The sequence below is a fragment of the Neolamprologus multifasciatus genome, chromosome 18, assembly GCF_963576455.1.
Source record: "Neolamprologus multifasciatus chromosome 18, fNeoMul1.2, whole genome shotgun sequence".
Taxonomy (NCBI): Eukaryota; Metazoa; Chordata; class Actinopteri; order Cichliformes; family Cichlidae; genus Neolamprologus; species Neolamprologus multifasciatus.
The window spans coordinates 30,523,888-30,545,404 of record NC_140456.1 but is presented as its reverse complement, the minus strand read 5'-3'; the positions used below and the strand labels follow the sequence as shown (position 1 = coordinate 30,545,404).

Here is a 21,517-nt window from a genome sequence, read left to right as displayed (position 1 = left end):
CATCTCTTTTAGTGGTGTCTAAACAACTCTGACAGGTCTGCTCTTCAGTATTAAATTTGGTCTGACGGATTTAACATATGTCTGCAACCTGCAGTGTTCTAATGAAAAACAGTGACTCTCCCACAATGTGAATTTCCATTTTCAATGCATGCTAAATGAGTGGATAAGTAAGAAATAAACACATATTGCACATGTCAAAAATGCAATGAATGATGTCATGCTGCAGCTGCAAGACAAAGATGACTTTTCCCCATCCTGAGTAAAGTCAGCTGTTTGCCAGCATTGCTACTCGCTGTGCAGGGTATGACATCATCTCCCTGAGGTGAAAGGCAGTGGGATTTTATCTTTGATTTGAAACACACGCTCTCTCTCTCACACACACACGCGCAGTCTCGTGCACACATAATATTGCCTCGATGTACACTGGCTCATGTTGTTGCTTGCTTACACACATGGATTCAGGCATGCACAAACACTTGCATCCAAGCTTTTAAAGACATGCGCGCGCACACACACACACAGTTATGAGTGTGTGACAGATGAAGGAGGTTAATTGCCTCAGCCTTACATCATGAGTGGCAGCAGGAGGTTGTTATGTGGAGGGAGGGGAAATGAATATGTTGGCTATGTCTCTTTGTCTGTGAAGCCATTTCCCATCTTTCATTTGCAGCGTACTTTCATCCCACTGTCATATTTCTCTCTTCTGCAACAGGTTCCTTTGTCCCCCACTTGATCTTGCTCTCGTTTCATTTTTTATTCCTCAAGTCTCCCAGTGTATTTCAGTAAGTGCTTGCTTTTTGACACATCCTTGTTGTGGACCACTTTGAATCTGAGACTTCAGAGATTGGCATTCTGTTTGTGTGTCTAGCTTTCCACAGACATGAAGATTAGGCTAGTCATCAGACTACAACTATATTAAAATACATCTGATTAGGACTGTAATTCTCCGACGTGAACCTTAACACTGCCGCAGCACAGCAAGAAGATTGTGGGTTCAAATCTGTTGGTCGTCTGAGGAGTTTGTTTATGAAGATTCTCCTTTCACTTTTCAACCAAAGTTTGATGCAAAAATGTTTTTTCTAGACATCGTTTAACAGTCTGAGAAGACAGCTTGTCACTTTTGCTTTTAAACCAAATCTCAACGTTGGTCAGCCAACAAAGTCATCTTTTGGATGTCTATTCAACAACTATTATCAACTATTATCGAAGCCGCATTTGAAGCTACTAGTACTTGAATGTTCACCCGTTTAAGAGAAAACTGCACACTCTACATCAGTGCAGTCAATTATCAGCTTTAGTTATTGTTTCCTTACGCACAAAAAGGGAGAAAAAAATTAAAAGAACACACTTGTATTACACAACATTTCATAATCTCAAGCATATGGTTAAACCATCCTGCCCACTGAGCAGTACGGTATATGCTCTATATGTGTTGAAATGCATCACTGCACCTAAACTCATTTATGAGAAAAGTCAAGTGAACACTTGACATAAACCAAAAAAATACATAAACCAGCAAAGATGTTTGTTCTGTCTCACAGGGAAGCTCACCTCTGCTAATGGGCTTTTCTAGCTTTTTCATCTACTATAGACCTACAATTGCTATAAGTTCCAACAAGAAATCACCTTCAGGAGCTGCTTGCATTCAAGTTACGTACATAACATCTCTAGGGAGCCCACGCTAATGGTATGACCTTGAGAACAGCAGGGGGGGTTTTGTAGTAAGAGAGACCACCCTCCTCTGACAGACTGTGTACACCACCTGCCTTCTGAGTGGCTCCACAGTCCTTTGAACAACTGAGGATAAATCAGTTGTCACCTTTACTAATTGCTGAAATTGTGCAGTAGAAACACAATGTAGATTACAGCTAAGGCAGCCCTGAAGATCACTGACGACACGCTGAGCCAGCCGTCTTGCAGCTGAAAGTGACCAGGCTCACATTTTTATCCCTTACATCAGCGGTCCCCAACCCCCGGGCCGGTACCGGTCCGTGAGTCGTTTGGTACCGGGCCACGAGAGTTGAGGCTCAGGTGTTTCAGGGTTTTTATCGGTTTTCAGCGTTATTTTGTTATTGTTTTTATCGTTACATCGGTTGCCTTACATCAGCGGTCCCCAACCTTTTTTGCGCCACGGACCAGTTTATGCCCGACAATATTTTCATGGACCGGCCTTTAAGGTGTCACGGATAAATACAACAAAATAAAACTAGTACCAGGACCTAAAAAAAGAAGATTTATTCATAACACACGTGAAAAGACCCAGGAAAACAGAGTTAACGATAAAAACGATAACAAAATAATGCTGAAAACCGATAAAAGCCCTGAAAACCATACATTTCACACCTGAGCCTCAACTCTCGTGGCCCGGTACCAAACAACTCACGGACCGGTACCGGCCCGAGGCCCGGGGTTTGGGGACCGCTGCCTTACATGACACAGAAAGGAGATTTCTTAAAGCGGTGTCAACGGCATCACAAAGAGGCATTGTATGGCTTTGACTCGAAAGAACAGCCTACGTGCAGCTTTTATACCGATCTTGACTGAATAAATTCACTGAATAAAAGGGTTATGAAATATATGTTAGATTGTGCTGATATCAGCAGACTTAATTACAATGGCTAGTTCACTGACTTTTTTGACTTTATATCAGTATTAGGGGTGTCATGATAACCTTGTATTGATGATATTTAAAGGTGAAATAGCAACACTGTGTGAGTAATATGGTAACAACTGTGTAATACAGACTCAGTGTGATTGCATTTCTATTCAATTTGTCCAAAAAGGCTACACACAATCAGTAAAGTTACGGTTGAATTCAACAGATTGCGATGATTATTCAAGCACAACAATCATGAAAATCTGATATTGTGATTGAGTTTTAATCTGTTTGGCTTTATATTATTTTAACACCTTTCTTCAGGCGTCATATGTCATATCCTAAAGTTTTTAGAATAGGAGGAGAGCTGATGTTACCATGTTTGTCAGCGTTGCACTCTGCAGCTACTGATACTGGCACGTAATCAGAGCAGCGCTTTGTTGGCCCAGAAGTGACACATCTATAACCTCAAATTAAAATCATAGGTGTCAGCTTTACTCTGTTGTCATAACGATTACTGTTTAATCACTTGGTCTACACTGGCCTATAGCTGTGTGCATTAATGAGCCTCAAAGTGAGTAATTATATTTACACAGTTTGGGTCCTTTAATGACTTTGTCACTGATCACTGGAAACACTGTGGGGAAGCATTTTATATAGTTTATGTCAAGGTCAACCAGAGTGCTTCTGCAATATGGCAGAAAGAAAGTAGGAAAGGAAGAGGACTTGTGGTAATATCCCATTCTTCATGAGATTCAATCTGGTTTTAATGAATGGACTTATTATTTATCTGTAATTATGAAAGAGGCTTGATATTTTCTTAACAGAGGAACTGCATTAAAAATCCTTTTAAATGGACTGAAAAGATAATGAGCACCGTAGAACTCAAGGGAACAAAACTGCTGCATGTTTACATAATTAACTGTGGATATGCGGCATGCACAAAAACAATGCATTATGTCCACTGATTTTAAGTCTTGTGCAGCTTTATGTTCATCTTTTCATATCTTTTCATGCATTGGCCTATCAGGCGTCCTTAACTATTACATTCTGTTAATAATGAAGAATTGTTCTTTTAGTCCTCCCTTTTTTCACCTGAGCCCCTCACTCTATCAAGCTGATGTCCTCTTTGCTCTGCTAAAGCTTGATGAGCACCGTTGCTGGACTGCATCCAGACTGTGGAGCGTTCCCATCAGTACGACTCGGACAGCTTCCATATCTGCTTCTAACCAGCGTGAACAGTCCGGACCTGTCGCTTGCAGTGGTGTTTTCTCCCATGACTGACTAAAAAAAAATATTGTATTGTAATGACAAGTGGAACCACAGCTACTGACAAAACGCAAATCTGTGAAGGGAATAAAGAAGTTAAAGAAAGCGCAGCAAGCTGTGAGTCAAAGGGGGCCAATGTCATGTTGTTAGCACTCCTCTGTAGCTCAGATTAGCTAATCATTTTCACCAACATGTTCACAGCAGCAATAAATGGACCTCGTGTAGAATTAAAATGACTAAAAGCTTGGGGTTAATAAAATAACAGTTCGGTTTTCTCAACTGAATCCACCACGAGCTCCTATTTCTTCCTGCTTCTCTGTGACTCTTCATATATCATTTACACCACATGTGTCAAAGTCAAGGCCCGCGGGCCACATCCGGCCCGGCGTACATTTATATCCGGCCTGCGAGATCATTTTATATAGATGTATTATTATTGTTATGCATGGCCCGGCGATATGAGGCGCTAATAATATACAAACTACAGATCCCATAATGCAGTGCTGCAGCCTCCTTGCTGAACGCTAGGCTAACTGGGAACATTCCCTCCCGCTCACAATGGCGAAGAGAAAAGTTGATTCTGAAAGCAGAACCTTTCAGCGCCAGTGGGTGACTGAATATATGTTTACAGACATTGCTGGTAAACCCGTGTGTCTTATCAGTGGAGCTAATGTGGCTGTAATTAAGGAATTTAATTTAAGACGGCACTACCAGACAAAACGTCAGGATAAGCTGAAAGTATAGACATGATGGACATTGCACAGCTGGCCATCTTCATCTGTGTAGAGGAAATATTGAACATTAAATCGATGCACGGGACAACTACAGGAAAAGACATTTTTTAAAATGTATGTCAAAGTGTAACCGACATGAAACTGCCGTGGGACAAACTTGTTGGACTTACAAGAGATGGAGCGCCGCTGTTGTGCGGTGAAAAAAGTGGACTAGTCGCAGGATGCGAGTAAAGATGCAGGAGGAGAACTGTACCGGTAAATTAACAGCATATCACTGCATCATACACCAGGAAAGGCTGTGTGGTAAAGTCCTAAAAATGGAGCATGTAATGATCACCGTGACGCAAACCATGAATTTTATCTGAGCTAAAAGTTTAAATCACCGTCAATTTCAGTCTTTTATGCGGGAAATAGATTCAGAGTTTGCCGACATTCCTTATACAGTTGGCTGAGTTGGGATAAAAATTCTCAATAGAGTTTTTGAGCTCAGCAAGGAAATCTGTCAGTTCATGGACATGGCATGTATGATGCGGTGAAGGCATTTCAAGTGAAGCTGTCACAAATGCACCAGTGAAACTTGCCTCACTTTCTCTGTTGCCAAGTAATGCTGAACCAAGTCAGCGGACTTTGCTGAATTGCACCTGTGCAGATTCAGATGGAGCTGCAGTGTAATGATACACTCGAGGGAAAGTACGACACTGAATGGCCCGCACAGTTTATTAGTTCTATTCCTGAAGCAATGCCCAGCTCCATCTACATGCAGCTCGAACCTTGTGTATGCTTTCATTTATTTTTTCTGGGGTTTTTGGCAGCATGTTCATATTTCTAACTTGCATAATTTTGACAGGATATAGCTTTATGAAGAGCAAAATATTTAAAGTTAAAGTTTATTTTTTTAAGTTTATTTAATCTGGAATAATATTCCTGTCTGACCTAAAGTGTGCCTTGAGTTTTGGCCCCCTGTGCAATTGAATTTGGCACCCCTGCTTTACACTATTTTGATAATTCTTCATAAGTCTAACATTTGTATTCCATCCGTCAATATGTCCAACCATCCATCTTCTGCTGCTTGTCTGGATACAAGGGCAGCAGTCTTTCCCTTTCAGCAAACCCAGAGTCCGAATATTGCCCGTCTCGCCTGGGTGCCCAGGGTCAGCTCCGGGTCTTTCTCCCTTCAAGACATTCTCTCAGCACCCCACCTGAGAGGCATCCTAAGCAGTAACCCCGCCACCTCCAATTGCTGCTCTTGATGTGGTGGAGTGCTGCTCTACTCTGAGCCCCTCCCAAATGACTGAGCTCCCCAACATATCCACAAGGGAGAGCGCCCAGCCACCCATTGGTGAAGGGTGAGAGCAGGAATGCAGATACTCCAATAATTTGGCAGCTTCTCTTTCACACACTCATGAAAATCATTACAAAGTGAAGATTATGTTGTATTCAGTAAAACCTGAAACTGTTGGAAAGTTGTTACTGAATGATTACTCAAAGAGGAAGTTGCTGCAGTTCAGAGTCTGTTGTTCATCTCAGCAGCCTATTGGATCAATTTCCACAAACCCCTGTACAGACAGTCATGGTTCATCCATACTGCATGAGAGCACACTTTTCCTCACCATGTGTTGTTGCTTGTATATTGTTTAGCTATAGCTAAACAATATACAAGCAACTCTGCTTGTCCACAGTGGGCAAATTTAACGTACTGGAAACAGAATGGAGCACAACCTCACCTACTTCTGAGGTGCACAGAGAACAACAATAACATGAAGAACTAAAGATGTTGAACACACAATCATGCATCAGCAGTAATGCTAATATTTGGTGTTTTCAATCTGCTTTATTCCCCCCATATAACCTTTATTAGTTCTAAAGACAGAAGGTAAAAAAAGGACCGTAGTTACTGAACTGAAAGAGACTGAAGAGCACAGAGCAACAAGCCTGCTTGTCACTTTTTGTGCCATGAAGCAAGCTGCACACGTGAATGAATGTGTGTGCTTGTGAACCAGCCCTTTGTGCATGTTTGTGTGTCTGTGCGAGTCTGTAGCTACCAAGGCAGGCAGCTTGACTTCCCACTGTGATCCTGATTCAAAAAGCTCACCAGAGAGCAAGCAAGAGCCAGAGAGGGCAGGCGATATAGAAAAAGATGGAGAATAAAAAAAGGGAGATGGAGAAAGGCAAAGAGGACAGGAGAGAGACAGGAGAAAAGAGAGAGACCAATTACACGAATCCGAGCGCAGAGGGATAAGAGAGGGAGTGAGAGAGGCTGGCAAACAGGGAGGGAGAGAGAGTTATTTCCTCTGGGTCTTTGAGAGACAGAAGAGAGGAGAGCATGGTCTGTCTACGTCCGGTCGGTCGTTCAGCTGATTAATTTGTGACAGGAGGGATTTCTGTGCTTCGTGCCTTGAATTGCTTCTCTAATTTATATGGTAATCTTCTTTAAGACTCTAGCAGCATACAAAACCCTTTTATTTCCATCTCTGCTAAGCCTAAAACCTTTTCTAGACTCACTACACACATATGCATATTCAGAAATGCACACGCGGGTCAAACTCGACACCATGTGGCTGTATGTTGGAGCTGACATGCTTCTTGGTTTAACTTTCCTAATAAGACTTTTCCATTACTATTCAGAACTGTAGGATATCAGCCCATATACTTCTTAAACTGTTTGTCTCTCACCAATATCTCACATCAGCCTGATGTGTGAAGTGCTGCTGTAAATAATTTGGAAAGTGGGCAAAGGCTCTGGGCAGCTTTTGTGTGAGGAGACACTTTGCTTTTGGACAGTTTGCAGAGAGGGAAAACAAGTTTTCACAGTTACAGGTAAGCTGGACTGAAACCTCTCCTAATGTCTCCAAGAATTTGTTAGCTGCTTGGAATACTGTTATGAAATGGTGTTAGACATCCTCGATAAAATAAGAATGCTGTTAAAATCCTGCTTTCAGATTTGTGAAACAGAAAAAAAAGGACTTAACTGTATTGCCCCAAATCTAGGTCGAGCCTAAATATCCCACGTAATTGTACCAAATGAAAAATCTACTTGGCACTGTATCATCAAAGTAATCGGCTGAGATTCGTCCACAGACTGTGGCTTCTCTTGGTGCTATCAACAATCAGACAGGACAATAAATACATTGTGGAAAAGAGCCAGAGATTAATCATAACTAATGAGTAGATGCAGAGCAGTAAGAGTGAAGAAGAAACAGCGCATGGGAAGTCCCCAGCAGCCTAGGCTTACTGCAGCATAACTAATGCCTCTTTTCCACTAGTACCTACTCAGCTCAGCTTGACTCAACGATACTCAGTTTGTGGGTAAGGTCCTTATAGCAAGGTGGCCTGAAAGCCCTGTGATGTCATTTGTATGCAACACATTCTTCTTTTGGAATCAAAATGCAAGGTCTTAAATAATCAGGCCCCATCTTATCTTAATGACCTTGTAGTACCATATCACCCCATTAGAGCACGTCACTCTTGCACTGCAGGCTTACTTGTTGTTCCTAGAGTATTTAAAAGTAGAATATGGGAGGCAGAGCCTTCAGTTTTCAGGCCCCTCTTCTGTGGAACCAGCTTCCAGTTTGGATTCAGGGGACAGACACTATCTCTACTTTTAAGATTAGGCTTAAAACTTTCCTTTTTGCTAAAGCATATAGTTAGGGCTGGACCAGGTGACCCTGAATCCTCCCTTAGTTATGCTGCAATAGGTGTAGACTGCTGGGGGATTCCCATGATGCATTAAGTATTTCTTCTTCAGTCACCTTTCTCACTCAACATGTGTTAATAGACCTCTCTGCATTGAATCACACTTGTTATTAATCTCGGTCTCTCTTCCACAGCATGTCTTTATCCTGTTTCCTTCTTTCATCCCAACCGGTCGCAGCAGATGGCCCCGCCCCTCCCTGAGCCTGGTTCTGCCGGAGGTTTCTTCCTGTTAAAAGGGAGTTTTTCCTTCCCACTGTTGTCAAAGTGCTTGCTCATAGGGGGTCATATGATTTTTGGGTTTTTCTCTGAATTGAAACACTCTTGTTTGTGAACAACAATTCTGTGAATTGAATAGATATGGATTAGACTTCAGTTTCACACTCTTCCTGTTAATCTAGTCCAAATTTGGCATGGCTAAGTAGTGGTTTCATGTGGTCTAGTACTAGATTAGACAATTACAGGAATCAGACGACAATGAAACAACCCACTTTCGCTGCCAAAATAGCTTTGAACCCATCAGGGCATAGATACGTGGGAATGTCCTCTGGTGTCTGGTTCTTTTGGGTCCTCTCGGTCGGAGGACAGTGCAACCATGCATTCTATATATGCTCGACCAGAATGGGCTATGTAAGCTTATCAACACCTTGTTTGTCATGTTCCTCAAGTCAATGCCTAGCATTTTTTCCGTGTGCGAGTGGCACTGTTCTGCTGAGGGGAGGCCACTGCCAGTGGGAAGGGAACAAAGTTTGTTTAGGTCAGTACCGACCCCATCAGTGGCAAAGATCAACCCAAGGATTCCCAGAGAACTAGATCTTTGTTACTATTTGGTTCATTTGTTAGTGGTATTAATGTTGTCACTGATTTGCTTACACGTCCTCACAGACTGACTACGGCAATAAAAGGCATAAATCATAGGACAAATATCCATCTCTTTGCAGCTCCATAGCAAAGATGTTTTCATGAGTACTGGTGCTGGTAAGAGAAATCTATATTTCTCATTTGCCTCATGGACTGGAAACACCCCGCCCCACCCCTGGGAGTTTCTGGCTGTAGATCAGTTTGAAAATTAAGTAACATTCCTCTTCTGGCTCCATCATCTCTCCATCCCTCTCGAGAGGTAAGAGTGTGTGGCCGTCCATGTAAACTCTAATCAGAAAAGAGATTGCCAGGATACAATAAATGCTGTAAAAAAGAGGCGTTGCTGGTAATCCTTTAATCTATCCGAGTTTACAAATGCTGACCTCCACGTGGATTATAGAACCTCAAATTAGTCCACCCTGAACACAATTTCTATGGAGATATTTGTGTTTACTCACAGAGGATACAATCATGCTGTGGATACAAGTGCAGTACAGACCTTTGCACAGAAATTCAGTTTGACAAGTCAAACAGCACTCGATGAGTACGGGGAAGTAGGCAGGCAGTAAACAATTGTTTCCTCTGTGTGAGTGTGTGTGTGCCTCTGTATTTGTGCTGAAGTGTAAATGGAAACGTGCATAATGCGGCATGTTTTGTGTCTTGGACTGCTCTCTGTAAATATCTGTATTGTCCATGTGAAGGAAAATAACGTGTGTGAGGACTATATAGGGACTATAGTACGAAGGAGTACCCACAGGTAGAAAATCTAAGACTTTTTCTTGAATTACAGTTTTATAGTATTTGGTATTTTAGCAACAGGACCTTTATGTCCTGTATGGGCACCCTGACTTCTCTGCAGCTATGCAATGATGCACTGTGTATTCTGACACCTTTCTATGAGAACCAGCATTCCCTCTTTCAGTAATTTGAGCTTAAGTAGCTCATCTGTTGGATCAGACCACACAGGCCAGCCTTCGCTCAACATGTGAATCAGTGAGCCTTAGCTGCCCATGACTCTGTTGATTCAATTTCAAGCCCTTTCCTCAGGCTGAAATGTCCAACAAGCCTAGTGCTAGTTGAGGTTCACATAATGTTCTACAAAAATAAGCCTCATTTGTCCAGGAGAAGGATACACATCTGGTTAGTTCCCAGGAATTATGGTGAGTATTCACTAATGATGGCAACTTCAAAATACACTATACGGACAAGTACTGGGCCACTTATAGATTACACCAACAGGAACTGCTCAGCCATTGTAACACATGTAATGAAGCAGCCAGTTTTTAATCTAAAAGAGGTTTTGGAGCGATCTCGCTCTGTAATTTGTAACTATTGTCTGGCTTGGTATCTAAGTTGCTATGGTATGGAAGATCAAGGAGGGAAGAGAATTTACAAATTGACCTGTACTCGATTGTATGGAGCGACCACTTTAATGACCCATTCTTTCATAAATGTTGTAAAAGGCAGGCTGCATGGCTAGGTGCTTGATTTTATACAATGTGACAATGAGACTGAAAACACCAGGATTCAAAGATAAAGAGGTGTGGTCCAATACTTTCTGTTCAGATAGCGTATGTGCACGTGTGTTACCTGTGAGCAGCTCTCGGATCTCCACGTCTGTGGTCTTCCGGAGCAGTCGCACCAGAGCGGGTATGCCTCCGCAGTTCTTCAGGGCGATCTTGTTGTCGTCGTTGGCTTTGCCATACACCAGGTTCCTCAGGGCTCCGCAGGCGCTGCGGTGCACGTCAGTCATCCTGTGGTCCAACAAGTCCACCAGCAGCTGGATTCCACCCTGTCGCCGAATCTGAGACCAGAGAGGAGGGACAGATATAAGGTGTGGATTATAATAAAACGAGGGGTGTTTTTATTTAGCCTGAAAGACATTGGAGCATCGTTTACCCCAATCTGCTCACAAAATGTTGACAGGTGAATTGTACTTTTTACCTTGTTAGTACTAAAATAAACAAACAGGCTATGCTGGTGCTCCTCTCACTGATGCGAGATTTATTGAAATGCCAGCCACTGCACTTTCTGTCCTATCAGCCCTCCCTGCTTTCCTCTGTCTAGACAAAGAGAAAATGTAGGGCAGACTGGCTCCTCTCCATAAAAACAAAAGCAGTGGAAGAGATTGTGCAGAGATATGGTAGGTGTGCTTGTCTAACATGACTTTTGTACCGCAGTGTTAAGCCTTATTGCACAGATGTGTTTGAAAATGCCAGAGCCGATACTGGCTGTTTACAAAATCAGTCACTACATATTCCCTGTAACCTGGGGTGGTTAGGATAATATAAAGAACTTAATATTGTGTCAAAAAAACTGCAATTACAAGTGCATTTTAATAAACCAACACATAACCCCAAATAATACAACCAGCAGCAAAGTGATTGTAGATTTACCTCTTTTTCTTTTAGATAGAGGGAACAAAAGTATGGAGATCTTTTTTACCAAGGGTGACGTGTAACTTGTTTTTTTTTTAAGTTATTCAATTGTGTTTTGTTTTACAGTCATGCTGTGCAAACATTCAAACAACAAAAACCTAAAATGAAAGGCACTAAGAGTATTTGGTAAGAGTACGTGGTTATTATTGTTAGCAACAAAACAGAACAGTTGTGGAATTGAAGTAAACATACGTATTAGTATGTATTACTCTACTTTCAAGGACCCTTTGAGACAAGACCAAAGATGAGATGTTTGGTCATAATGCAAAGCGCCACATTTGTCTAAAAACAAACACACAAACACAGAATATCAGCACAAATACCTCATCCCAACTATCAAACACGGTGGTGGAGGGGTGATGATTTGGGATTGATTTGCAACTGCAGGACCTGGGCACGTACCAGTCACTGAGTCAACTATGAACTACTCTGTATACCAAAGTACTCCAGAGTCAAATGTAGGCCAACTGTGACAGCTAAACTGGGTCTGTCAAGGTTCTGGGTCATTTGACATGGTATTTGTGGTTTTTGGGCTTTCAGGTTTTGTTTATTTAAATAATCTATTCAACTCATGGTTTGATTCATGTATTTTCAGTGTATTTAGTCTAATTCATAGATGCTTTAGAGTCTATTTCCTTCATCAGGGTTCCCATCCTCTCGTGTCGACCTCATTCACGTGTGTTTTCCCTGTTTAGTTATCTCACTTCCTGCTTTATTTTGATAGCTGTGCTTTGCTTTTGCTCTGTGATTTAGTTCAGCTGTCTTTATGTTTCCAATACTTTATAGTTTTCAGTTCCTTTTTGGACTTTTTGTTTCATCCCTTTTTTGTGGATTATCTGCCAACAGCCTTAATAAATGGTTCTCTTTTTGTTAATTCCTTCCTGCATTCTGAGTCTGAGTGTTTGGATCCACATTCTACAACTCGTGATGGGATCAAGCATCTGGATCTCAACTTGATTGAACTGCTGGGACCTTAAGAGAGCTGTGCATAAACAGATGTCCATAAATCATAAGGAACTGAAACGTATCTCTAATTGGGACACAATTACTCAGCAATAACGTGAGAGACTGAGAAAGTCATGCAGAAAATGACTGCTAAACATGGTCCTGCAGGGTATTGAATCATGGGGTCCAGAAAGTCCTGTGAAAAATTTCCTTTTCACATGACTGAATGCACTGAAGTACTTGGTTACATTTAGACCCTATAATGTTTTGGTAAGGTTTAGGAAAAAAAACAAAAAAAACCCATCCAAACCACCCTGTGATTAAAGGACAGGGTGCTACAATAATTCTGCAAGTTGAAAAATGATGCTTAAAGGGCTTTTATTTCAAGGGGTCTCCCAGAAGTGTTACAATCAAGTGACAGATCAAACTTAGTACTGTCTAGACTCGTGGTTTCACACACAAACACAAAACGCATCTTATGCGTAATTTGGGGAATGCCAACAGCTCTGGAATAACAGCAGTATTTGACACCTTGAGAATGGGAACGGGCTGAGATCTCTCTGTCTATTATTTCACCAGTCAGGCATCTTTCTCAAGGGCAAAAACAGCTTGGCCCCTGGGTTGTAGTTTTGGCAGTCCTGCGCTACATACTACCATACTTGATCAGTCATCTTACACACCCTCGTCTCTCCCTCACTCTATTTTTTAATGCCTGTTGGCTCATTGCTGTTTGAAGAACTTTGTTTGCCCTCGAATCCATTTCCTCCATGGGGATTAATAAAGTGAACAGAGCTGAACTGAGTTGACATTGAGGAGACAGATGAAACTGTTTTCTGCAAGACACTGAGCAGTGATGGCTCCAAAGGACAGGAGGAGCAAGTGTAGGCATGCAGTTATAAGCAAAACTGGGTTAAGTGCTCGTAATGAGGAGTTAATGCCATCTGATGAGGAGTGTGGCGGAGCTCCTGCAGGTGCGCACGACTGGGGCAGAGTTTATTGTGAACAAAGGCATGTCTTCAATCTTCATTTCTTGATGTAATGCATTACACTCAGCAACACCTTCACATATTGCAGTGCAGACACATACTTCATACTGCAGTTCTCTTCATTACTTGCCGCAACAAAGAGAACTAGATAATGCCGAGAAAAGCATAAAAGATTCCTATGAAGAAACTGGGCAGATTCACCGCCTTCCAGCTCAGCATCTGATTTCTCACAATGTGTGATGCTAATCAGGTGTTCTTTATCCTGAATGAAGAACATTGAGAGAAAGCCTTCTTCATCAATTCCAATTAGGGACTAAATAAGTTAACAAATTAACCAGATTTTTCAATGTGTAGATTTTTGTGCTTAAGCCACATAAAACATTTATCATATAAAGTTATTTATTATGTGGCATGATTATGATCTGCACATTGATCTCTGGTACTACATAGCTCCTCTCCTCCCTCTATGAAAACACACTAGCTAACTCATTCATATTAAAAAGCAAAAGAGGACTAAGGAGGAAGAAAACAGCAGCTGTCATCTTTAGGAGGAGTTCAGCTAAAATTAAAAAGTAAATGCTAACGATCAAAGCATTCATTCCGAATAGGTCTGATGCTCGGAAACCCAAAGGATCTGTCGTCTTTGTTCTTGTGTTAGAGAGCAATGGCACCTGGTACAGTACAAACAAATTACATAAGACTTTATTTTTTTTACTCTTGGTTGAACTCACAAGCGCCAACATTACATTAGTGAACTCAAGAAAGGCATCTATTTGCGTGCAGGTTTACTTCCGAGGAAAAATTAATACAAAAAAACACTGTGCAGGATGCGATGACAGCCAGACCAGCCTTAAAGCATGATGGGCTTTCAGTTAATTAGATCAATTAGCAAACAGCTGTGGTGGAAAACAGCATCAATAGACATAAATCAGTTACAACAGCAAAACCTCTGTCTAAATACTGGGAAGGGCCCCCTTGTGCTGCAAACACAGCCATCTGGGGGTGTTCTGTGTTATCTGGCTCCACTTTGGACTCTTTGTCATGTTCCTCAAGTTGCTCCTAAGCATCCGCAAACAATGGCGACGGATCCTTTGGGTTTCCGAGCATCAGACCTATTCGGAATGAATGCTTTGATCGTTAGCATTTACTTTGTTTAGTGTTTTAATCTTCTGGTGTAACGGACGAAGAATATAGGGTGGCCCTGAGAGGTCAAACACACTGCGACTTAAGAAAACACCAGCAAACAGAAAAATTCTGGAACAACTCTCACAGCAGGAGTGTTTTTGGGGGAAACAGCAGCGTGAGGGAATAGCCGTGGAAGTGACTAACGGCAAAACACGGGAAAGACCGCATTGATTCACGCTTAAAAGAAGCGGAAGATTCTTCTGTGCTGGGAGGGAGAAAAAGATGCATGTAATGTATGTTTTGATTTAATATTAACCGTGCACTCTTACCTCATCACTTCCCAAGCTGGTTGCAGTGTGTTTGATCTTTCAGGGCCACCGTAAGAATAGTCAAAAACTTTGGCTTTAAAGACTCAAAACTTTGTTTTCTCTCATGGTGACCCATGATCAAAGATGATGGTGCTTGGGTGCATTTAGAACAACTCATTTACAGACAATCAGGACACATCAGAGACTTGGGTCTGTCTTAAAAAAACTCTAGTGAAAAGCAGGCGTACTTATCTGCTACTTTGCCATTTTGTTTTGTTTTGATGCATTCTGCATTCATTTACTTGTTATTTCTGGGTTGCTTTTAACTGCTTGATTGATTATCCAGTTTTCACAATTTTATCTAAAATTAGTCACTTCTTATTTTAATTTTTTTTGCATTCATTGTTGCAATATATAGTTGTTTTACTTTACTGTGTTCTGTTTAAAATGTTGTGTTGCTGTAGATTGTTTTCAGAAAAAAGCACTTTGTGGAGGTGCCATGTAAATAAAGACTACTGTTTCTTCCAAAATGTCAATATGTGTAATTTAACGAAGGCCCGCTGGCAAGATAACTAATGCGCTGCAATGCTAGAATGACCACAGGCAGTCTGCTTCAGGAACATTATTGGTGAATCCACACAGAAAGCACCGTGGAGAAGTTGCAGTATTATTTCACCTTTTGTCTGTTCCATAAGTATGAAAAACATTTTTAATGCGAGCACACACACACGCAGAGTCATAGAGCACCTAGCTCTGTAATCGTACTTGTGGCACAGAAAGCACTGACGAAAAAATGTTCAGCAAACCACAGAACATTACTCAAACTCTACCCTAATGTTCATCTGCACCAGAGGAAGCCCTGGGAAAGAATTTCAGTGGGTGTTCTGATTAAACTTACAGAGTTAAAGCATGCATGTGTGTGTGTAAGCAACATTATGTTGTAGCGCTATGACATAAATTAAATTAAATAATTTAATTTATGTCAATTAAATATGACATATTTAAATTCTCCGTGTGTGAGAATCTTGTGTCTGTGCAGGTTTCCCTCAGTGATTGATACCTCAGATTTGATCTTGTTGTCTCCAAAGCAGAGGTGCTGGAGGTAAGCAGCAGCATTGGATTGAACTGATGGGAACTGATGTTGCAACATCTGGATCACCTCTGGCAGCTCTGGATCCCTCCAGCCAAACTCCCTACAGAGCGACACACAGAGAGAGAGAAAATATAATGTGCTTTGATGAATGCAGAGATAGAGGTGTGTGTGCGGAGCTGAACCTGTTAGCCTGCCTCCCTACTGTGACCCTGATTTAAAATGCTTACCGGAGAAGGAAGAAAGAAAGACAGAGAGACAGAAAGAGAAGCATAATAAATTGGAAAAAATCAAAAGAAAAAAGGGGGGGAAAAAACCGACACATTAAATAAACAGAGATTTCTGTTCTGTTTCAGTGATCTAGAATAACTGTTTATTTAGGGTGAAATTATTCAGCACAATATTAAAAAAGATGCGTGTCACCAGGTGACTGTTTCCAAGTGACAGTTCACTAAAGGCCTGCCAATTTAGGTTTGAGACATAAGCACAGGCTGAATGATTCGACCTTTACCACAACAAGTAAGGCACCTGAATGTCATACATAAATTAAATGCTTACCTCGGTTATGCAAATGAGTAAATATGAGATCATTAGTGTGTGAATGTAAAATGTAAACTATGTTTAAAGGTAAAATAGAGCACTGGTAAAAGGTGTTGTCAACATATTCTTCACTTTTCCACACATGACTTACAGAGTATTCTGCAGCGTCACAGTCAGACATGTAGGCCTCCTTTGTGGAACACGTGAAAAATCAAATGCTAAAAAACCAAAGAACAAACCTCTACTGAGAACTGTGGAAGCCATCTGCAGTTTCAGGCATCTCCAGGTTTGTGGAATTATCTGATAAATAATTATTCCTTTGAGGCACAGCCCATCCAACAAATTTGTATGGTTTATGGATGCAGCTTGCTAATCAAGCTTGCTAACATTAGCTAATGATTAAACACTCATCTAAATATCAGAACTGGCTCAAAAGAACCAAATAAAACAGTTATATGGCTGTTAATATCAGCATGCTGATAACCAAAACAAAAATTATTCTTGCCATTTTTATTAATGTCTAGAATTGTACTGTGTAGAAAATACAACTAAAAATGAAGGTCTCATTCTTTTCTTATCAGAGCCGGATCAATAGAGGATTTTAAGACCTATATTGGAATTTCTTGATTTGAAAATCTCATATTTAAATGTATTGGCCGATATTTTTAACATCACAACAGGCTCTATTCTAATATTTCTTATGTGTAGTTGTTTTTTTCTCATTCACGCTCTGGCCAAGTCAGCTTGGATCAGCTGGTTGTTGAGTTTATTACGTTCCAACCACGTCACAAACTATATAACATCAACAGTCACAACATGGTAAAAGGCTGTTCCTCTCCGATAAGGAAAGAAGTGCTTTTAAGAAAAAAGATATGAAATGAAAAAGAATATACAGCTTGATTTAATAGTTCTAGGTTGCTTTTTTGAATACATAACCCTATTAAATAAGCCCAAGGACTTGGGCATGCATACATTTTTAATGTGACTCGCTGTCGTTTTCAGACAAAGAAGTCATTTTTTTTAACTCAATGCTTTAATTTGGCTGTAAAGAAAGGAGCTACAGAAGCTAGTAACTGCATTTAATGTCTACGGTTTCTCCCTCCTCTAGAATCCAGGCCCTCACTAACAGCGAAGGCCGGGCACTGTTAGTTGTCTATAAAATCCATCTCAGTGAATGGAGTTGGCAAACTCACTGCAGTGAATGTGGTGCATTTTCTGGCTGCCCATTGTGCTAGATCAATATACATTTTATCCTGTGGACTCCAAAAGCACTGCTAAGGTCTAATGAACACAGTCAAACATTTAGAGATATGTCATAAAGCAAACACAGGGATACAAAAACCGCAGCCTAACAAATGCAAGATGTTACATTTAAGAACTTGTGCAAAACGCACCGTCTTTGCTTCTAAAGTAACCTGACGTTCTTCCTTTCATTTTGTGCATCTTCTCTGGGTATAACAAAGAGAAGCAAGTTAAGTCATAAATCAAATACACATGAACTTCGAAACAGTCCAGTTTTTTTATAGAATGTAAAAGAGAAATTCCCAAAGAGCGTCCATTCGGTGCATTGTGGTACAATCCACTATGGCTTCTATTGTGCAATGAGAATACTGAGCAGCTACTGAGCCACTATAAGAGCTTCTTCCTTCTGTGGTGATAAGTCCTTACTTTAATTTCCCCCAGCTACCCTGGCTTTAGCATCCAACCAGAGGTCTACTAGTGCTCTTGCCTAAAAGGCGTGCTTAAGGCATATACACACACACACACATATACACACACACAGAAACACAATAAGCTCACTAACCCTACACATACATGTGAGGGGTGCCGGCACGAAAGTAGAAACACAGATTAACGTGAGAAAGATGTGATGTGAAAGAATAAAGCCGCAGCGAGGGAATCAGAGGACTGGATGGATTGTGGAGAGGGAGGCGTGGTTTATCGATGTAGGCCAACAAAAGCATCGCAGTTCCTTGACAGCAGCGGTTTCTTGGGACCAACTAAGGCAGGCGCCGGCTCTTTGTTTGGTGCAAACTTTTAGTCCCACAGCGGAATTTTATATTCTTGGGATTTGGGAGGAGGAGCCGATGCTTCCCGGATACTAATTTCTACCATCATCTTTAGCCATATGCTCTGCTGTGTTTGATAGAGTCCACCTGCTGTTTCTTCTTTTAAACCTGCACCTTTCTACTCTTTGATTTGAAGCTTTCTGACAGTCATGAGAAGTTTAAGGCTGCATGCAGACCTATTTCTCTTTGATGTATCTCTTTCTTGATGCTGCAACAACCCGCGGAGATAATTTCAGTTCTGGCTAATCTAATGTAAACATTTGCGCACAAACACTTGCAGGTTTACACACACATGCACTTATCGCCGGGTGCCGTGGGGTCAGCGTGCAGCTTAGGGCGGCATTAGTCAAGACACACAATGCAGCGCACAAATAATGCCGGCAAACAAACACACACGCATACACGCTCATTGACTTGCATGCACGCCCAACCATAAAAGGCAGTGCAGAAGAGCCAGGATTAGAAAGCTTTTGTCTTGAAGTTTCATAATGACCCAATGGGATAAACTCAGTGTTTGAAAAATGGGGAAAATGGAGAGAGAATCATTTCAAAGGTTATTTGTTTCCCTGCGCTCTTTAAATTCCAACAGTTTTCTCTCTTTCGTTTAAATCGATTGTGTGAATGGCTTTCTGTTTCTTTTGTGGCTTCCCTCCACAAGAAGAATCCTGCTGTTATTAACATACGGTAGCAATAAATACGAATAAAGATGACATAACCTTGAATAGGTTAACTGGCTGATAAGAAGCTCCTGTCGTGTGTGTGTGTTTATGTTTTTCTGAGGTGGTGGGACGTCTGCACATATGAAGCTTCTAGAATAATCAGTAAAGATCGCTTCTTACATCAGACAGATTAGTTATGTAAACTGATGAAATGGCAAAAAACAATAACATAACTGCAATTGATTACAGAGACGATAAGAGAGCTGAGATTTAACTATAGAAGTACATTTACTGTAAATGTGCTGCACTATAGTTCTGTTTTACAGGACAACAATATTATATTTACACTGATCAGACATAATATGATGACCACTGACAGGTGAAGTGAATAACACTGATTATCTCTTCATCTTGGAGCCTTGTTAGTTTGAAATATTAGGAAGCAAGTGAACATTTTGAACATTCCCAAGGAACCAAATTGTGAAGGCAAGATGACTAGGTCGAAAGCTGCAGCTCTTGTGGGGTGTTCCTGGTCTGCAGTGATCTATCAGAAACCAATGAAGGAACAGTGGTGAACCAGCGACATGGTCACCAAGGATTACTGATGCACGAAGGCTGACCCGCGTAGTCTGATCCACCAGACGAGCTACTGAAGCTCAAAATGCTGAAAACTTGAACGCTAATTCTGATAGAAAGGTGTCAGAATACACAAGACTTAAAGGATCTGTTGCTAACATCTTGGTGCAGATACCACAGCACATCTACTGTCCATGCCTCGATGGGTCAGGGTGGTCAAAATGTTATGACTGATCGGTGTACTTTAAAACTATAGTTCCTAGATGATAACCCTTAGACTCGGTCCTCTTGGTTTTTGATTCTTTTGTTAATTCTTGGATTTTTTTCAAATTTTGCTCAAGTTTCTTTTCCACGTGACTCTTGCCTTTCTCCACTCTGTAACCAACTCGTGTTTGTGAATGTATTCTTGGTCCTTCTTTGAGTTACTCCCAGTTTGATTTGGAAGTTTAGTGCTTCATGTGGCTCTGTGTTTTTATTCCACTCTGTTGTTTTCCCTCTCCTCGCTAGTACCTGTCTGACTTTACCTGTTCCTTCCTTCCTAGTTTGTATTTAGTCTGTGGCCTTTTCTCATTTTCCTCCTCGTCTCCTTTGTCATCCTGTCTGTGACCTGGAAATCAATCACAAAATGTCTCAATTTCTAAAATAAATCTGGAGGAGAGAAGGTAGAAGAGTCTTTCAGGAGGAGCTATAATCAAGGATGGGCAAGTGTTGTTAAATCCAGAGTACCCAAGAGTAGGGGAACGCAGCTAAAATATAAAACCATCCTTGTTATTCATATGTTTTTTCAGTTTTTTAAGATCATCAGATTTTCTGCCCTTCACTGTTTCTCTGTGTGCAATTTAAAAAGGGGATAACACCTTGTCACATTGTTATACAACAAAACTATGTATGATGCAGTTGTGTCAGATGTCATGTTTAACACTTTAAAATAATGGCTCAATCAAAATCCTTTTCATGTAATATCTAACAGGATTTATAGACTATTATCCTTCATTGAAATATGAGATAATAATGTCCTAACAAAATTGCCGCTAAACTAAATCTAAAAGTATGAGCATGCTTTGCCACTGTGTGAGCTGACTCAGTTGTGACACCAGAATCGGGTGCACTTTGTGATGGAAACTGCAAGAGTTGGGTGTTTTAATTGCCTCCAGGTGCTAACTTCCTGACATGCACCCAAATACATTCAGTGCTTTTCTCGATGTAGAGCAAAAACGGTTATCCACTCAGCTCATACATTTTAACCATTTTAGTGACAACGAGAGCCGTGGATACCATAATAAGCTACACAAGAGGTCCGTCGGCACTGATGTTTGAAGGACTTAACATGTGCACTGGTGAAACAATTTCACTTATAACACTACATCAAAACACAGAGATGTTGCTTGCACATCAGTGGATGAACAATAAGCATTACCTGAAGGTAAAGTGGGACTCTACCACAATAACTCTAAAAAGATTTTTTATCATGCTGTGATCTCTTAAATCCACGGTCTTCTTTTAACTTCTTACATAATCTTACATTATCTCCCTTTCTAAAATCCAGGTAGCAAGAATAGGCATGCCACTACTGACACACACAAATGTGACACAATAAACACTTATCCCTTAAACAAGGGGACAAGGTTCAG

General features: G+C 41.0%; 1 protein-coding gene across 5 annotated transcripts in view; it reads right to left on the bottom strand.

The window, feature by feature from the left end:
- Positions 1-21,517, bottom strand: part of ctnnd2b (catenin (cadherin-associated protein), delta 2b) — a 206,509-nt gene that overhangs the window by 44,548 nt on the left and 140,444 nt on the right. For all 5 annotated transcript variants that reach the window (XM_085142179.1, XM_085142180.1, XM_085142177.1 and 2 more), the window contains 2 exons: positions 16,013-16,145; positions 10,741-10,954 (listed from right to left, as the gene is read on the bottom strand). In XM_085142179.1, the coding sequence (XP_084998305.1) occupies positions 10,741-10,954; positions 16,013-16,145 (347 nt within the window). The remainder of the gene's footprint in view (positions 1-10,740; positions 10,955-16,012; positions 16,146-21,517) is intronic.